Below are 18,225 nucleotides of genomic sequence, written 5' to 3'. Positions count from 1 at the left end.
TTCGGTCCCCAGAACCGCTCACCCCTGGTGGAAAGACTCAAAGAAGCCAGCACCCAGCACCCACAGGCCGTCAGCGGCCTCTCCAGCCACGGCCTCCTGGGGTGGGGCCGGGTCTCTCCTGGGGCATCCTGGCCGCACAGCTCCTCCAGCCCCTACCCAGACGCAAGTTCTCTGGCCTTCAGCTGGGGTCACAAACAGGGTCCAGGCCAACGCACACCCAGGGGAAGAGGGGTCGGGGTGTGCCCCCTGGCTGGCGTCTGCCCTGGGCCCTCACCCGTGCCCCTGCTCGCACCCCGACTCACCCCTGCTGCCCTGCCGCTTCCTCTTGCGTGTGCACTTTCCTGATGATGCCGAGGAAGGGTGGGAGGGTGAGGCAGGTAAGGCCCCTGGCCGCACGCAGCTCGTCCGCACAGACCCGCAGACGCGCCTGCCCGCCTGTGTGTCCTCTTCTCCCAGCACCGGGGCCTCCAAAGGCCAGGCCTTGCCGCTTCGCTCTGCGTCTGCCTTGGGACTTAGCACTGCCTGACACCACGATGGGGCGGTCAGTGGGGAACGGCCAGCAGACCGGAGCCTGGGCAGGGGAATGCTCCCCCCACCCCCGGTCTTTGCCCCCCCTCCGCCCCTCACCCCCACCGCCATCTCTGGTCTTTCTCTCCTGCCTCTGCCCCCTGAGGATGCTCTATGTCTGGGCTCCGTTTTCGCTTCTCCCGCCAGTGTCCTGGGCCCCGCACCCGAGCTCCCCTCCTCAGACCCCACAGGGACCTCCGTGGGCCCAGAGTGGGGGCAAGACCCCCTTTGCTCCTGGTGGGGTCTTTGCCCCCAGCCTGAGGCCCCCAGGGACCCGGTGGCCGGAGTGTGCTGTCCATCTCACTTGGTCTCTCTCCCCTCTCCCCTCTCCCCACGCCGGTGCCCTGCTGACCAGAGGAGAAGCCAAGACTCAAGTGAGTGTGGGGTGGGCAGGGATGGACGTCGGGCGGGCGGGGCGGGCAGGGTGAGGCCTGGAGCCCAGGCTTGGAGGAGAAGCCCGGGCGGGCAGGCTGGACGGGGCCCGAGGCCACCTGGGGAACCCGGTGCCCCAGGGCTGGGCTCCGGGCCCCCGAGGAAGCAGCAAAGTCCATCAGGCTCTGGAGACCCCACCCCTGAGAGCAGCAGCTGCTTCTTTGCTCCTTGGTTTGGTGTTGAAGGTTCCAGATTTCTGCTGAGGCATCATGGGAATGGGGTCACTGGGGACAGCCCCCCCCACACACACAGGTGGGGGTCAGACCTCCCAGAGACGGGCAGAGACAGACTCTGGCAGTCCAGTCGGGCGTGGTTCTGCCCCGGATCATCCAGTGTTGGCAAGGAGGGCTTCCTGCAGGAGGAGACAATGGACGGAGGGAGGAAGGGGTGTAGGAAGTTGGGGAAGACAGGGCAGAGAGAGGGAGGCCCCACGCAGCTCCCTGTGCCCTCTCCGGCCCCCCTGTACCGGCCTGCTGCCCTCCATCTCCCAGGGCCCTAGATGTGAAATAGGTGTGAAAGTGGGGCGGTGGGAAGGAGGGTCTCACCCCTGAAATCCACTTGGGAACAAAACCTTGACCGCAGCCACGATCCCTCCCTTCACGGGGGCCTCGACCCTCTCTGGGGAACCATCTTCCTTGCTCGAAGGGACTTTCTTTCCCTCGTTTTGCCCACATGTCAGTGAGTGGTTCAGAGATGTTTTGTTTTAGTCCGACTTTCCTGACTTTTCTGTTTCTGATAAGTACGTACGAAGCCACGGCACTTTGCACATGCTTCACCCCCTTATCCTTCAGAGGATTCATGCCTGCCTTTGCTCTGCACGGGATGGAATGTCAGCGCGTATGAGCGCACGCCAAGTGTTCGCTCCCACTTAGGGGAGCCTTACGGACTCTCCAAAGAAGACTGGAAATATGTGAGCATATAGCCAGCACATTTCCGTCCGTTACACTTTATTTTTCAGCAGTTTTAAAGAAAGCTGCCGGGTCACAAGATATTTTCTAGTTTTAAAAAAATGTTTGTGTTTTCATTATGAAAATAAAACACCTCATTAAAGAAAATTTGGAAAATACGTAAAAGTCCAATGAAAAAAAATCATCTATAACTCTCCCACCCTGCCTGCCAGACTGCGGAAAAGAGTAGAAAGGAATAAAAAGGCCTTATTTCTTCCTACTCTTTTTCCATGCATCGGGCTCGGAAAAAAAGACTGAAACTGAGCTGTTTTTCAAACATCGTCCTGTCTATACAGCCTTGAATTCTGCTTTTTTTAAAATGCAGCGCTGTTTCTAAGTATTTTTCCATGTTTTTACATAGTCTTCTTAAATATTTTGAATGGCCACATAATATTCCATCAATTGGACAAACCATAATTTTCCTAACCATTCCTCTATTGCAGGATATTAAGGCTTTCCCCAATATTTTACTATCATAAATAACGCTGGGTGGAAAGCATTTTCTGTCTTTCGGGTTATTTCCCTAGGCCTCATTCCCAGAATGGAATTACTGGGTCAAAGAGTAGGAACGTTCTTAAGGCTTTTGATATCGTCTGCCAAACGGCTTCCACGAGGGCCGCCAGCGCGGTCTCCACGCCGCATGCCCGGGGACCGCGACGCGCCTGCACACGGAGCCTCTGACGGGTGGATGAGAAACGGCCTCTCTGGGTTGTTTTCCTTCGCATTCCTTTGATGGCCTTTCCCTCGTGTGTTGACTGGTGGTCTTTCTTCTTGGGGAGCTGCTAGCTTACGCTCTCTGCCCATTTATCTAACGGCGGGGGTGTCTCTGTGTTTTCTTAATCATCAGTTTGCATAAGGATATAAGTCTTCTCTGTATTTGCTGAAAAGATTTTTCTAGTCTGGTTTTTCTTCCCCCCCTTTTGCGCTGTGTCTTTTTCCATGTCCATAAGTTTTTCATTTGCATGGAGTTCCCGAGCAGGACCTTCCGAGCTTAGAAAATCCTTTCCTGCGCCAGCATCCCGGTCCATATTCAGTTCCACTGTCTTCTTTTTTGAAGAAGTTGTTGTTGTTCTTGTTGATTTAACTCTTTGCTCCATCTGAAATGTATTCAGGGGAGAGTGGAGAGCATGGCTGTTACAGCCGGCCGGATTCAGGGAGAGGTCTCATTTCTTCTTCGCACTGCTTTCTGCCCAGCCCCCCTTCCTCTGGGTCCCCAGAAAGAAAGATCAAAGAGAGGCCAGAGAAACGCAAAGGGTCATCCGAGACAGCCGTTCCTGACCGCAGAGGCCAAAGGCCCTGGGAGGGTGTGCGGTGACCACCCTGCCCTCTGGTCTGACCTCGCCACATTTGTTTATTTGTTTGAGAAAGAAGGCTAGGCTACCCTTCCTGGACAGAGGGGGGTGAGACAGCTCTTGCGAGGTCCAGAAGTTGGCAAAACAGAGGGATGCTTGAAACCTCCTCGAAGGGTCAAGCCATTCTGGGGACAGTAGGTTATATGTGTGATAAGAGCAAAGGTCAGGCAGTGCGTCCCCGGCCAGGTGCCAGGCTGAAAGGCGGGAGGGCCAGGCCGGGTTGGGTCAGGCCAGCTGTCCTGGTGGGGTCCCCACTCGTCTCCACTCATGAGCCTCTCTCTCTTCTTCAGACTCACGGCTCCTAAGATCCCGGAAGGGGAGAAAGTAGACTTCGATGTAAGTTTCGGGGACCCAGATCAACACACCCTCCCCGCAGCCCCCAGCTTCCAGGCTGCAGGCTAAGCCTGAGGAGGTCACCTCCTCTAGAGCAGCCAGAGCTCAGGCTCCCTGGTTCCACGCAATTCTGCTTTGATTCATTCCTGGACCGGAAGAAACTCCTCCAGTAATAGATACTTTTCTTCCCTCCTCCCCCACCCATCCATCCATCTGTGCGTCCATCCATCTGTCCTTTTCTCCATCCGTCTGTATCCTTCATCCCTCCATTCATCAGTCCGTCCATCCGTCACTCACCCATCCATCTATCCACCCATCCATCCATCCATCCACTCAACCAGATACTCACCCACCGATCTACACATCCATGCTTTCCTCCACCCACCCACCCACCTATCCATCCATCCTCCGCCCACCCAACCATCTATCCATCCATCCATCTGTCTGTGCATCCACCCATCTGTCCTTTCCTCCAACCATCTATAGCCTTCATCCATCCATTCATCTCTCCGTCCATCCATTTATCTACCCATCGTCCATCCACTCATCTACCCACTCATCCACGTACCCACCCACCCACCCATCCACTCACCCACCCATCCATCTGTGTATCCAACAGGCTACCTCACTCCCCAATTTCCTCTCTTCCCGATCCACGCAGGGCACCACTGGGCACGACAACGGGGCCACGTCAGGGCCAGTCCGTCCCGGGGGTGCTGACCGACCTCAGGGCCGCGCCCGGCCTGGACTCACCACGGGGAGGGCACCGCTCCTACCCTGTGGCTAAGGGAGCAGGCAGCCGCCGGCCCCCAGGAGGGCCAGGGAGCCCGGAGTTCCGGAGGAGGGCTGGGGGTGACGGGCCTGTTCCACACAGGACATCCAGAAGAAGCGGCAGAACAAAGACCTCATGGAGTTGCAGGCTCTCATCGACAGCCACTTCGAGGCCCGGAAGAAGGAGGAAGAGGAGCTCGTCGCGCTCAAGGAGAGAATCGTGAGTGCCGGCAGCCGCGGGCGGGCGCGGGCCCGGGGTGGCCAGGCCGCAGTGACCCGGCCCTCGTCCGGCTGCAGGAGAAGCGCCGTGCGGAGAGAGCTGAACAGCAGAGGATCCGGGCCGAGAAGGAGAGGGAGCGTCAGAACAGGCTGGCGGTGAGGCACCCCCCAGCCCCCGGCCCCAGAAACGCCGGGCTCCCAGACCCCCTTTCTTCCGACGTTCCCCTTGACACCGGCCAAGGACCCGGGCCGGTGGCTAAGGTCCCCACGCCCTGCAGGACCCCCGCGAGAGGGCTGACCCGACCAGGACCTGGACCTTCCAGAAGGTTCCAAGCCCAGGCAGTCCTCGATGCCTTCCCTGAGGTCTTGGGGTGGGGTCTCCGCAGGAGGAGAAAGCCCGGCGGGAGGAAGAGGACGCCAAGAGGAAGGCCGAGGACGACCTGAAGAAGAAGAAGGCCCTGTCCTCCATGGGCGTCAACTACAGCAGCTACCTGGCCAAGGTGAGCACGGGGCCTGTGGCCCGGGGGTCCCCGCCACGCCCTCAGGCCGGCCGCGCCACGTCCCCACTGTCGTGTCCCCTCAGGCTGACCAGAAGAGAGGCAAGAAGCAGACGGCCCGGGAGATGAAGAAGAAAGTCCTGGCCGAGCGGCGGAAGCCCCTCAACATCGACCACCTCAGCGAGGAGAAGCTCACGTGAGGACGCCCCTCGGGGTGTGGGGGGGCCCGGCCCCAGCCTCCCGGGGCTGACCTGCCAACCTCCCTCTCTGCCGCTCCCTCCCCAGGGACAAGGCCAAGGAGCTCTGGGAAACCCTGTACCAGCTGGAGACCAACAAGTTTGAGTACGCGGAGAAGCTGAAGCGGCAGAAATACGAAGTGAGCTAAGCTCCTGTGCCCTCGTCTTCCGGCGGGCACCCCTGGGCACCCCGAGTCCCCCCGGACCCCGCCGAGGCCCCTGTCCTGCGGGGGCCCTGCCTGGGTGTCCTCCAGGCCAGTCTCCCCACATCGTTCTGGCTCCCAGGGCTGGCGGGAGGGAGCATTGGGGCAGAGTGCCCTCGGGGGGCTGGGGGGAGACCGTGGAAAGCCAGCAGTGTCCCAAGCCCACCAGGTTGGCACCAAGCTCCTCTGTGGTGGGAGTCCTCCCCAGTCCCCTCCCAGGCCCCCAAGCTCAGAGCTGGGGAGGGGGCTGGGACAGTGCCCCTCCCCCGGGGGTTGGGCGCCGGCTCACGACTCAGGACGGCAGCCCTGGGTGGACACCGTCCCTCGGAGTCTGGGCCTGGGGGTGGGGCTGGGGGCACCAGTCCGGGGGAAGGACCCGCTGCGTGAAGCACAGACCCTTCTGGCCTCCAGGGTCCCGGGGAAAGGACCTTCCACTCTCAGGGCACCTCTCCCAGCTTCCTCTGCTGGCCCCTGAGATGGAGGGTGTGGGAGACCAGTACTGACAGACAGGCAAGTCCTGCCTCCTTCTCAGGATCCCGGTGCCCTTGGGCGAGTTGCCTGGTCTTCCTGCGCCTCGATTTCCCCACCTCTAACTGGAGCAGGACCACGCCCCTCCCAGGCCACCCCCAGGGGTCTGTGTATCGCTGCCGGCCTGCAGGCAGGACCAGGCGCGGGGGCATCACGGCTCTCTGCTGATACTCCCCTGGGAGGGCCGGCCTCGGAAATGGGCTTCAGAGAGAGCCCAGAGCGGCCCTACTCCTGTCCAGGAGGCTGAGCCAGGGCCGAACTGCTGCCTGATAGACTGTGCATGGCCCACGATGGGTCCCCGGGCGCTAAAAGAAACACACGAGCCCTGGCCCAGAATAGCCCAGCGCACGGTGGGTGCCGGAGCCTCAACTGCCCACCCAGCCCCCTAACCGTCTCGGTCTTTCTAGATCATGAACGTCCGGGCCAGAGTGGAGATGCTGGCCAAGTTGTAAGTAGCCGGGGTCCACCCTGGACCAGGCTCTGAGTGTTCATGCACGGTGGGCCTCTCGCATGGCGAAAACCTGGGTCGTTGCAGGTGTCGGCGGCAGGGGGCACGGAGACCCCGGAGGCCTTCCTCTTCTCCTCCCGCCTTCCTCCTCCCCCCTGCCTGCCACCTGGGGGCTGCTGAGGCTGACCTGCTGTCTCGGCTGGCAGCGGGGGCCGGGCCTTGCCTTCCCCCAGCCTCCCCCCGGGCAGTCGGCAGGAGAGAGCAGCTGGGCGGAGGACTGAGAGGCCGCAGGGCTCTGAGCTCGGGCCCACCAGGTAGGGGCTCTGCTTGCAAGCCTCGCCTCCGCCCCGTGCCCCCTGCCCCACATCCCGCAGAGTCTGGAAGGTAAGTGGCAGCTCCTGGGCTGCTGTGTGTCATAGCCCAGGTCTCCAGCTCGGGCCATCAAGAGTAGGTCGGAGGCACAAGCCCAAGGGTCCTCCAACCAAAGGAGCCGGGACGCAGTAAGAGCGCCGAGACCTGCCAGGGCCGCCGAGGGGCCCACAGGGCAGGAGGCCACTCCCCGGCCTGGCCCTGCTTGGACGCGGCAGGTAAGTCGCCTGTGTTGTTTGCAGATTACCAACCTCAGGAGCCGCATCGACCAGGCCCAGAAGCAGTGAGTAGCTCTGCCCGTCCCTTGCTCTGCACGGGACACACGGCCCCACGGGTCAGCTGCCACGGGCGCGCCAGGGCCCTGGCGATTTCAGCCTGTGTCGGTGGCAGCTGGCCTTCAGCAGGGTAGTAACAGGACTAGCCAGACGGCCACTTGGGCCAGCATGTCGGGACCCTGCACCCCTGGACCCACAGCCTCCTCTCAGCCCTAACCCCAGAGCCCAGAAGGATGGCAGCTTGGGGGAGGGCTGGCAGGAGCCCCCTGGGCAGCCTTCAGAGTGGCCTGGTGAAGCCAGACTGGGCTCCTGGACGTGCCAGCAGCGTGTCACTTCAAAGGTGACCTGGGACCAGGAATCAGGGGGCCTGGGCTTTGTCACCAGCTCCTCCGTGGCCCTGGGTGAAATCACTGGTTCCTCAGGACGGTGAACCCTCGGGGTCCATGGGACCCTTTACAATAACTGCTGGGTAAGGCCCAGAGAGGGATTTTGTCCCGGAGCCTGGTGGCCGAGATGGGGCACACCCCAAGGTGGGCAGTGGGGCGGGTGAAGGAGACGCGCCCTCCTCCCTGCCTCCGTGCAGGGCAGGGGTTTTTGCAGGTCCCTTCGAGAGGGGGCCGTTTGGCCAGGTATGTGCGTGAGCACGTGTGTGTGCGTGCGTGTGCATGGCTGGGAGGGTTCTCAGGCTGTGGGCACAGCCCCAGCGCCGGGCCTTCTCCTGAAGCCTTGGGAGCTGCAGGGCCCATTCCAGCCCGAAGTTGTCCAAAAAAGAGCTCTGATCACCAGCCCATCCTAACTTGGCCCCCAGCTCACTCCCGGCTCACTGGCGTGCAGAGGGCTCAGCCAGATGCAGCGGGTTCCTGAGGACCACCGTCCCTTGGGGTGGGACCTCCCGACCCGAGGGTCCAGTTCTAGCCAGTGGCTGATTCTGGAATAAGACCCTCCCTGCTGCCGAGTCCACCAGGCTGGGACTGCTGGCCTGGAGTGCAGGACCAGAATAGCCCACTGCCCCAGGAGGCTGTGACTCAGGGCGCAGAGACTCTTTTCAGGACAAAGTAGCTGGGAAGGTGGCAGCTTCCCACGCGGTCTGCTTGACGTAGGGCCCCAGAGTCTCCCTGCCGCCTGTGTCTCGAGCCCCTCGGGTGGGGGAGGGAGGGAGGGGGAGGGGGACCAGGCTCTCGCCAGCCCCCACTTAGCCTCACTGACTCCCTCTGCGCAAAGCCGCCCGAGCCTGGCTAGGCAGGTGCAGGTGAGTCACTGCTGCTGGATTGGAGCTGGGGGACGCTCTGGGGATTCCAGAGCCGGGCCGGGCAGAGCTGCCAGGGTCTGGGGTCTGCCAGGGGCCAGGGGAGGGGTTGGCCAGGGTCCCGGATCCCCTCATGCTCAAGACCACCTTGCTTCCTATTTGTAGCAGCAAGAAGGCCGGGACCACGGCCAAGGGCAAAGTCGGAGGGCGCTGGAAGTAAAGCAGCCGAAGAAGTTCCCAGAGGCAGAGACCCTCAGCCTGTGGGGCCCACGTGGAGGCATCCAGCTCCCGGCACCTCCTGTGTCTCTGTCCTCGCTGCCCCCAACCTCTGGGGTCTGTAAATAAAGCTAGCAGACTCCCCTCGGACAGGTGTGCCCTGGCTCATGGATGGGGCCCTGGGGGGGCGGTGACCATTGTGCAGCTAGGGGGCCCGCAGGACCCTGGGCAGTCATCTCAGGGGTCAGCTCAGGAGACCGTGGGGCCATGGCTCTACTGTGCTTCCACTTCTGTCAATGGGTTTTCACCCCTAGAACCTTCTGTCTCCACTCCGAGAGCCCACACACTGCTCGGTTCTCCGCCCCAGCGCCCGGCCCCCCAGGTCAGCTCTGAAGCTGGTTTGGGGCAGTGGAGCTTGGCTTTTGCAGGGGGTCTGGGAGGCAGGCCCAGGGCACAGTGGGACACTTCACAAACGTCCCCCAGAGATGGGGCGGAAGGAGAGTCCAGAGCACGAGAGGTGCACACAGCCCCAGGAAAGGAGTGGAAAAGCACATTTCAGGGAGCAGACACAGCAAACACAGACCGTTCTTTCTATATTATCTGAGAATACAGTGCTCACTGTGTAATAAGTCTGAAAGTCCTGACCAAATAGAATTACGGAAAATATAAATCACAAAAATTGGATCAAGACGTAGGAGCTCGCACAGCCAAGTATCCACAGAGGAAGCTGCCGGAGTCTGGACCCGCCCCCTGGGAAGGCTCTGCAGAGCGGTGGAAAGTAGGGAGCATCTCCCATCAGCCCGCCATGGGGGCCGGGACCCCGACAACGAGGTCGCCCGCCCAGATGGCACACGGCACGCAACCCAACGCACACATCCGTGCCCCCTCACGTGCCCTCCCCCGCATATACATCCATAGATATGCGTGGACTGCGCCCCTCCCCACCCCCATGACAGGGCTGTTTGCAGTCGGTGTAAATACCCTGAGCACAGCCACTGTGCTTTCCTGCAGGGATTCGAAGATGAACACCTTCATGTAGTAAGTGGTGGGGTCCATTGACCCCCTAGCACTGTCCCTCCACTCGCACAGAACTAACGGGACTAGAGCTGCCCTGGGGAGAGGTGGTCAGCACATGCGAGAAGCAGATTCAGCTCACCGAGATGGTACAGATTCAGAGCAACGTGCGCTGAGTCACACATGGCGGAAGCCCAGGGAATGAACAAGTCCGGGATCTGAGTGGGAGATTTTCAAGCACGTCTCATAGTCACAGAGAGGTCAGGAGGATCTAAGTTGAGGGGGCAGGCATGTGAGGTTCAAAGAAAACAGTTAGACTCGACCGATGGAGGTTGATGGACCACGGTTCCTCCAATCTAGAGCGGCGTGTGAAACATTTCAGAAGCAGATTATAGAGGAGGATTCAGAGCAAGTCTCAGGCTCTAATGGGAATGTCCCAGCCAACGATCTGCGGCCCAGTCAGAACCAAGGGCACGTAGCTTATTAGCGGACGTTTAGAAATGCACAAACACACTGAATAGATGAGGAGTCACAGAGGAAATTGGGATGGGACTTGGGAAGCACCTTGGAGCTGAGCGATAATACGGGACCAGAGCAGAACTCGGTGCTGCTGACTCCAGACCTGCAGGGAAATGTCAGGGCCTGAAGGTTGGGGTTGGGGGAGACCCATATTTTTAATAAGTTACACATCACATTCAAGAAGTTAGAAAAGGAACAAAAAACTAAAACAGTAAGAGAAGCATGGAAATGAGTAAGGAAAAGAGAAGAAGACAGTAAAATAAAGAAACAAAATTGGCAGGGAAGGTCAACAGAGAAAAAAATTGGCTCTTCAAAAGGACTGATAAAACAGTCCAACATCTGGCATGAAAATCAGGTAGGAAGGGGAGAAGACATAAAGCACGTTGAAATGAAGAGAGAGCATGTGACAAAGGTGGCAGAGACTGAATTAGCAGTAAGAGCAGAGCATAGACAACTCTATGACCGTATATAAGAAACCTAGATAAAGTGGCCAGTTTCCAGGGGAAACAGACTTTACCGCATTGAAGCATGAAACTCGAATACACTGACTTCATCTTAAAGATGTTGAACCAACAATTGAACAACTCCCCACCAAAAAATACGAAGATTTTGAAAATTACATCATGACCAAGGGGGTCCTCTCTAGTGCAAAAAGAGTTTTATATTAGAAAACTGAGTAATATGACGATTTATGACACATATAGAGTTTAAAGGCTGGCGAAAAAAATTGGATGACACAGAACACAGTTTACGAATTCTTAGTCAATTAGGAATAAAAGGCAATTTCCGCGACCTGAGGAAGACATCTTCCAAAATCCTGCAGCAAATCATCTTAATAGTAAAAGGTTAGAAGGTTTTCTTGCCTACTAGTCCCTTAAAAGAAACTACCATTATTCACAATCAAATAACTGTCTATAAGGAAACCCAGGAAAATCTGCAATTCTAAGTTTTTAGAATTAAGAAGAGTGAGGATGTGTGCATGTGAGCACAAGAGAGAAAAATTGAAAGGTAGGAGGCAATGTTCAAAGATGCCATTTACAAGAGAAATGTAAAAAACAGGATAAGAACAAATCAAACAAAAGATGTGAAAGATAATTAGAGTGATAATAAAATCCCTTTATTGAAAAGTATTACAGAAGAGCTACGTCACTGGAGATGTCACCATGTTCCACAAGATCTTTAAAATGTTTTTTCTCCCTAAACTAATCTGTGAATTCAGGGCAACTCACCCACATTCCAATATGGATTCCCATGTAAATTGACACTGATTCTAAAATTCCTGTGGAAGGAAATGGGGTCTGAATATCAGAAGACTGAGGTTGGGGAATCTGACCTACCAGCCACCCTCCCATGTGAAGCTGGGTTCCCTAAGCCGCTGGAATGTCTGCTCCCAGATGGACACAGAAAAGAGAGTGAAGCCTCCCACACAGGGGAACTTGATGGGGGGGAGGGGTGGCGGGCAGACATGGTGCCAGGAATAACCGGGGAAACGATGGGATATGTTGACTGAAATAAAAACGTACAATGGGAGAGCTGTGCGTTTCAGTTTCATTTGGGGTCTTACTAAAGACTATAGCCTGGGAAACAGCATCGCAGTAGCTCTGAGGAGCTGTTTCAAAGATGTAGGAGAGGGCAATCAGTATATACGTGATTTTGGTAAAGGGGTACGTACCATCAAGAGCACATCTTGGTAGAAGGTTGCTGCTGGTCACAAGGAACAGGTATCTCAGTTAATGATTTTAGTGTTTTTCTAAGTATGAGAAGATGCAAGAATCTGGGTTCATAAATTTTCCCCTGAAAATATCAAACTACCTGAGGGCCTGTTCTGCCTGTTTTCCCAGAGCACAGAGTGTCTCATTCCTGATCTTTGCCTTGAATTCCTTTCAGGGTGTGTTGTAGGTGGAACTGGGTGGTGGGCAACATTCTTTTACAGCTGAAACAGCTGCATATCCACTGAGAACAAAATAAAATAAGTGCTGTCCTCCTTCATACCATCCACCAAAAATCCACTCCTGGTCATCGAAAGACCTAAGTCTGAAAATGAAAACCTTCAAAATTTTAAGAAAAAACTATAGGAGAGTAATCAGAAAGCTCTCCTACCAGGGAAAATTTCTTAAATAAGGCATAAACCCCCCCAAATCATAAAACATAAGACTGATAAATTCAACAAGAATAAAGTTTCAAAAATAAACTTCTCTGCATCGGAAGACACCATGAGTGAGAATGCAAGGCATCTCTCGGGAGGAGATATTTGTAACACGCATCAGTGATGAAGAATTAGTATTCAGTGTATACTGTAGGCCCTATGCATCATGGAGTCAACCAACCTCGGACTGAAAGTGCTCAAAAAGGAAAATTCCAGGAAGTTCTCAAAAGCAAAACTAGCATCGGCCGCATGCCAGCAACTATTTATGTAGTATTTACAACTAGTTACACAGCGTTTATATTGTATTAGATATTATAGATAATGTAGAGATGGTTTGAAGTACACAGGAGGATGTGCTTAGGTTGCCAACACATCACTGTTTTATGTAAGGGACGTAACCATCCCTGGATTTTGGTATCTGTGGAGTCCTGGGACCAATCCCCCTCAGACACGGAGGATGGATGTATGAGGAACTTTAGGATACCATTAGAAAGGCAAGCAATTGTGTAGAAAAATGGGCCAAGTTGGGAGTAATCAGCTCACAGAAAAGAGAACCTGAGTGATCATAGCAAATGGGAAATCAAATGTAAACTACCGCTGTTGCCAGTTCAGACCAACTAGGTGAACAGAACACAGATGTCAGTGAGGGGAAGGAAAGAATGCAGCTAATAAATGCAGAAGGAGGGAGAGAACGAGAAAATCTTCATTAATGTAATGCTTGACTCAGGCAAGGGTCATCACTGACATGACCAGATGAAAAATTAGTGGAGTACAGAATTATTCAGTAACACCCCTCTGATGACTTATGTTGACAGAAATACTCAAACAGTCTACAATAGGAATAGAAAAGAATTTTATGTGAGCCAAACTGAGGACTATAGCCCAGAAGATAGCCTCTCAGATAACGCTGAGGGACTGCTCCCAAGAAGCACGGGTTTCAGCACAGTTTTATGTATTTTTGGAACAAAGAACATCAAACAAGTCAGGGGTACATTCCTTCAAGTTTTCGAGAAAAAACAGATCAGCACGTACACAGTGAGTCAGCATGGCCTGGGCGCCTGGGAAGGGAGTCTTATCATCAAAGGAGGGCTAGCATTGGCATCCCAGGAAGGGAGGCATTTATCTTTATTTTTAACGTGGACATTCTTTACTTCTGGTCAATATGCTCTTTCCTTTAATGATTAAAGCAAACATACAATGCATGTGTGCTAGGCTGTTTTTCTTAGCATAAAATTCAAGTTAAATCATGTATAAGCCAGAATGATGTCCCCAAACCTGAATATGCGAAAATTTCTTTCATTATTTCTCCCCTTTGATCATAAAGTCTCAATAGAAAGCATTGACGATCAACATATTTGTCCCTTGATGCCAGGGTGGTTGCTATCCGCCCTGGGTCCATCATGCCCTTTGGTGTTAGGCCTCCTCTGTTTGTTTATATGTGTGTAGAGATTTAGTTATCCACGTTGGGGGGAAACTAATCAGACACGGTAAACAAGCACAGAAGTACGCTAATGGGGAAACAATTTATAGGCTATGCATTTGATCAGTTATGCTGAATGGTCACACAAACACCGTACATGTGCTTTTAGCAGTAGACTTAAAGCAGGCAGTGGTACATGTCACAAGTAGGTTGATAGTTAGGAAAAGAGCGATGAATACATGTTGTGAAAATAATAATCATCTGTAAAGCAGAGTGAAAAAATTACTAATGCCTGAAGAGAGCAACTAAACAGCTCATTTAAAGCGTCAGTTCTTCTTACATCTTGTAACCCACTTGCCTTTTGGGAAAGTCTTTCTAGACGAGTCTCAGCTTCTCCGGAGGTAAACACAACAAGCAGTGTGAGCAATAGCGCAAATCCCCCCCTGTTTAGCCAGCGGAACATCTAAGGCAGCCCTGTTATCTAATACGACTTGGGCTAAGGAGTTTGGGGATGTGTGCTGTGCTTCAGTGAGTTCTGCAGTCTCCTCAGCTATTTGACCAAGGGTGGCTGATAGATTTCCGATCACCTCTCTGTTTACATACGTTCCTGCATTAGGAATTAGGTTTTCTGAGAGAATTGCCACCAGGTTTCTTGGTATCCTGCTAACATGGATCTGTTGACTCTGTAATGGGGAGAGAAAGGAGGTTCATTTATTTCCTTGTGTATTGACAATGGGGTAAACTAATGACACAATAAACATAAATCTATTTGCCAGCTGTTAAGTCATTTATGTGCCCATCCTTGGGAAGGTGGATCAGTTCCAATATCACACATGAAGACAAAACCTGGGGGAGTGAAAGTGATCCTCCCCGAGAGCTCTCACTGATAGCCTCATTAATTGGAAGTTTTGTTAACATGGTGTTAAACCATGGGTCATTTCTCTTGCACTCTTTCCAAAAGCCATCTGTACGGTATTTGACATAAGGGAGTTGCTGGCATAATTCACTTGTGCTTTCCTCTTTACGACATTTGTTAATTAAGTAAGGGACAGAGTGGGGGTGGGGGTGTCCTAGCATAAGTTGTGCTTGGTCTCTAAGGACAGAGGGTAGTACCAGACAAGAGATGGACACATTCGTATGTTGAAGAATTTGAACCTGAAAGGTTAGGTTTGGTGTAGGTAAGTGGTTACATTAGGAACGTCTGAGAAGTCGGTGACAGGTATTCTGAGGAGCCTGTATCAGTCTTGTATTGACCGAGGAATTTGATGACAGATCTAACAATGGGTTAGATCGCTGCCGGTAGCTATACCTTTTGTGACAACTTGACCAAAGAATTTTTTTTCCATCCTAAACAATGGGGAAAAAGTATAGTCAAAACAGTAACTTTCTATTTTGATAGGGAGACAAACATTTGAATAACAGTTCAATTGAACTAGTAGGATGGGTCTTACAGGTCTGGCCTGGATTCTTGGGTCGGCTGTGTCTCCGCTGTTGTAATCGTCTTCCTGTTCTGTCTTGATGGTTGTTTTAAGGTGACTTTGAGGTCAGCAGTCCTCTCTATAGACGAGTCTGATGCAGAGGCCTTTTTTGAGTGGAAATATGAATTCCAGAGCCAATTCCCTTCAGTTTCACTGTGCATGAGCTAGTTAAGAGCACCTGATAAGGGTCCTTCCATCTAGGTTGGGATAGTCCTTTAAATGATGTCTTTTCCAGTCTGCACAGTCTCCTGGGTGCAGGTCATGCAGCATCTGATCTTCACCCAAAGATAATTTACTATGATCAGCTTCAGAAACAAGCTTAGAATATCCTCTTAATAATTCAATTGAACTCTACAATACTGTAACACAGTAACAAGGAGTCATCTAGGAAGTGAGTTTTAGGCAGAAAATACCAAACCTCAAAGACAATAGCACTAGAACTTAATATCCACAAAGGTATATTGTCTGAAACATAATTTTTCTCTCTACAATTATCCTTCTTTGCCTCAAATATAGCCAACTTGCAAAGTCTTGTTTGCAAAAATAAGTCTAGTTTCAATAAATTTGGCCTGATTAGTTACATAAGTGTAATTGAACATATAGGCTCTTTTATTTATTTTTTATTGAGGTATAGTTGACTTACAATATTATATTAGTTTCAGGTGTATAACATAGTGATTCATCATTTTTATAGATTATACTCCATTTACAGTTATTACAAAACAGCGGCTGTATTTCCCTGTGCTCTGCAATATACCCTCGCCGCTCATCTACTTTATACATAGTATTTCGTACTTCTTAATCCCATGCCCCTATCTTGCCCCTCCCCCTCCTTTCTCCCCACCTGTAACCACTAGTTTGTTCTCTAGCTCTCTAAGTCTGTTTTTGTTTTGTTATATACAGTCATTTGTTTTATTGTTTACCTTCCACATTATAAATGATAACATAGAATACTTGTCTTTCTCTGCCTGACTTATTTCACTAACCGTAATGTTCTCTAGGTTCATTCACATGTTGCAAATGGCAGAATTTCATTTTTTTAGGGCTGTAATATAATGGAGTAATAGTCCATTGTATATATATGCACCACATCTTCTTTATCCATTCATCCATTGGCGAGCACTTGGGTTGTTCCCATGTTGTGGCTTTTGTAAATAATGCTGCTATGAACGTTGGGGTGCATGTATCTTTTCAAATTAGTGTTTTTGTTTTCTTTGGATATATACCCAGAAGTGGAATTGCTGGATCATATGGTAGTTCTATTTTTAGTTTTTTGAGGAACCTCCATACTGTTCTCCATAGTGGCTGCACCAATTTACATTCCCACCAACGGTGTAGGAAGGTTCCCTTTTCTCCACATCCTTGCCCACATTTGTTATGGGCAAATGTTATGCCCACATTTGTTGTGGCCACACAAATGTTATGCCCACATTTGTTATGGCCTTTTTGATGACAACCATTGTGGCGGGAGTGAGGTGACATCTCACTGTGGGTTTGACTTGCATCTCTCTGTTGATTAGCGACGTTGAGCATCTTTTCATGTGCCTGTTGGGCATCAGTATGTCTTCTTTGGAGTTACAGGCTCTTTTAAATTTGGCTGTGCTGTAACTATTCATAAAGAATCTCAAACTGGACTTTGAAAAGTCCTCTCATGGCCAAGAAAGCTATGCCAAGGACTTGCCATCAGATTCTGCCAGCAACGCCTAGAGACTTAGGTGGATTCCTCCCTTCGCAAGGTCCAAACATCTTGAGGTTCCTGCACCTGCCAGGAAGTGGCCTTCCTTATTCACCTGGAAAGGCTGCTGGGAACGTAAGAGTTTCCAAATTCTGGAGGGATCAGGTAGAGAGAAAAGATAAATGCTTCGATTCTGTTTACAAAGGTGTAATTTACTACATTGTTATAAGTCATAATAAGCCTAAGGGGAAAGGTTCCCTTACATCTGAAAAACAAAGATTAAAAGCTGGTAATATGTCAGACAAAAAGTCATAAAAATTAAAATCATACTTATCAGTTCATTCAAGGCCATATTGTTTATTTTTGTTCTGTTTAAGTCCAGGTTTTCCATTAGTTTGGGTGACCTTGCCTGATGATTGAGGACGTTAGTGACAGTGATAATTCCAAGAAGTTTGTGAGATGTTTTTGTTAAGACTCATGTGATTTGCCCAGTGAAGTGGGTGCCTTGATTATTGGAGATTGTGGAAGGTAAATCTCAAGTGGAAAACACACTTTTTAACCATTTCTTTGTCACCATGAGGGCATAAGCCTTGCAGCAAGGGAAGGCTTTGATCCATCCCATAAAAAATGTGGTTTGCCAGGGAGATGGGAAGAACCAAGTGGCCTTCTCGGGTTTCCCACAGCCCTGACTGTTCATTTAATTTACAGCCATTGTTTACCCATCTTAATTTTTCCCACAGCCCTGGCTGTTCATTTAATTTACAGCCATTGTTTACCCATCTTAATTTCTCTGATTCAGGAGCAGACTGTTGCCATGTTACTAGGACATCAGGATGGGAAAATCTGACGCCGAGGGATTAATTTTGTAGAAGCACAATGGACTTTATCTACATGTGCCATAAACTTTACAGATTCTGTTGTTCCCTTTGCAGGAAAGGGCATTTCCCTAATACTCGGGCTCAGCCTCTAGTGTGAGGCTCAGTTTTGATGTCAGCTAACACTTTATGTCAGGACATATAAGACTTCCAGGAATTTCATAGAATTTCTGGAACACATAATATATATTTATATAGACATAACATAAAGAAGGCTTAATGTTATCTTTTATTTGATAACACTTCCCATGTAACTTAATGTACCAGATAAGCCTAATTAGTTTAATATCTCTCTCAAATGCTTCACTTCCTTTTCCTGTAACAAAATGTATTTCCATTTTTCATACTTTTTTTTTTTTTTACTGAAAACATACATCTTATTTTTTTCCTTCTTACTTTCATTGTCTGCTGAAATGTTTCCCTTTTTAAAGTCTCTTTAATTACATATATACTATAATT

At 51.6% G+C, this 18,225-nt stretch overlaps 1 protein-coding gene across 2 annotated transcripts; it reads left to right on the top strand.

The window, feature by feature from the left end:
* Positions 1 to 922: 922 nt before the first annotated feature.
* Positions 923 to 8,643, top strand: TNNT3 (troponin T3, fast skeletal type). Of its 2 annotated transcripts, none has more exons than XM_069540899.1 (9): positions 923 to 941; positions 3,589 to 3,634; positions 4,506 to 4,622; positions 4,700 to 4,777; positions 5,008 to 5,121; positions 5,205 to 5,314; positions 5,404 to 5,494; positions 7,145 to 7,185; positions 8,589 to 8,643. In XM_069540899.1, the coding sequence occupies exons 3-9, from the start codon at positions 4,539 to 4,541 to the stop codon at positions 8,641 to 8,643; spliced, it is 573 nt and encodes a 190-aa protein (XP_069397000.1). In that variant the 5' UTR covers positions 923 to 941; positions 3,589 to 3,634; positions 4,506 to 4,538. The 2 variants fall into 2 exon arrangements, with proteins under 2 accessions (XP_069397000.1, XP_069397001.1); XM_069540900.1 differs by lacking the exon at positions 7,145 to 7,185 and adding an exon at positions 6,493 to 6,533.
* Positions 8,644 to 18,225: the final 9,582 nt, after the last annotated feature.

The sequence above is a fragment of the Delphinus delphis genome, chromosome 8 (genome assembly GCF_949987515.2).
Source record: "Delphinus delphis chromosome 8, mDelDel1.2, whole genome shotgun sequence".
In the NCBI taxonomy this organism is placed as follows: Eukaryota; Metazoa; Chordata; class Mammalia; order Artiodactyla; family Delphinidae; genus Delphinus; species Delphinus delphis.
Note: the sequence above shows the minus strand (reverse complement) of the source record. Positions and strands in the feature narration are given on the sequence as shown.

Excerpts from the sequence above, each read along its gene's own strand:
- TNNT3 (XM_069540899.1), top strand. The coding sequence starts at position 4,539 with ATGGAGTTGCAGGCTCTCATCGACAGCCACTTCGAGGCCCGGAAGAAG. Across the intron at positions 4,778-5,007 it reads AGCGTCAGAACAGGCTGGCG|GAGGAGAAAGCCCGGCGGGA; the intron begins GTGAGGCACCCC and ends GGGTCTCCGCAG. Across the intron at positions 5,315-5,403 it reads CTCAGCGAGGAGAAGCTCAC|GGACAAGGCCAAGGAGCTCT; the intron begins GTGAGGACGCCC and ends CTCCCTCCCCAG.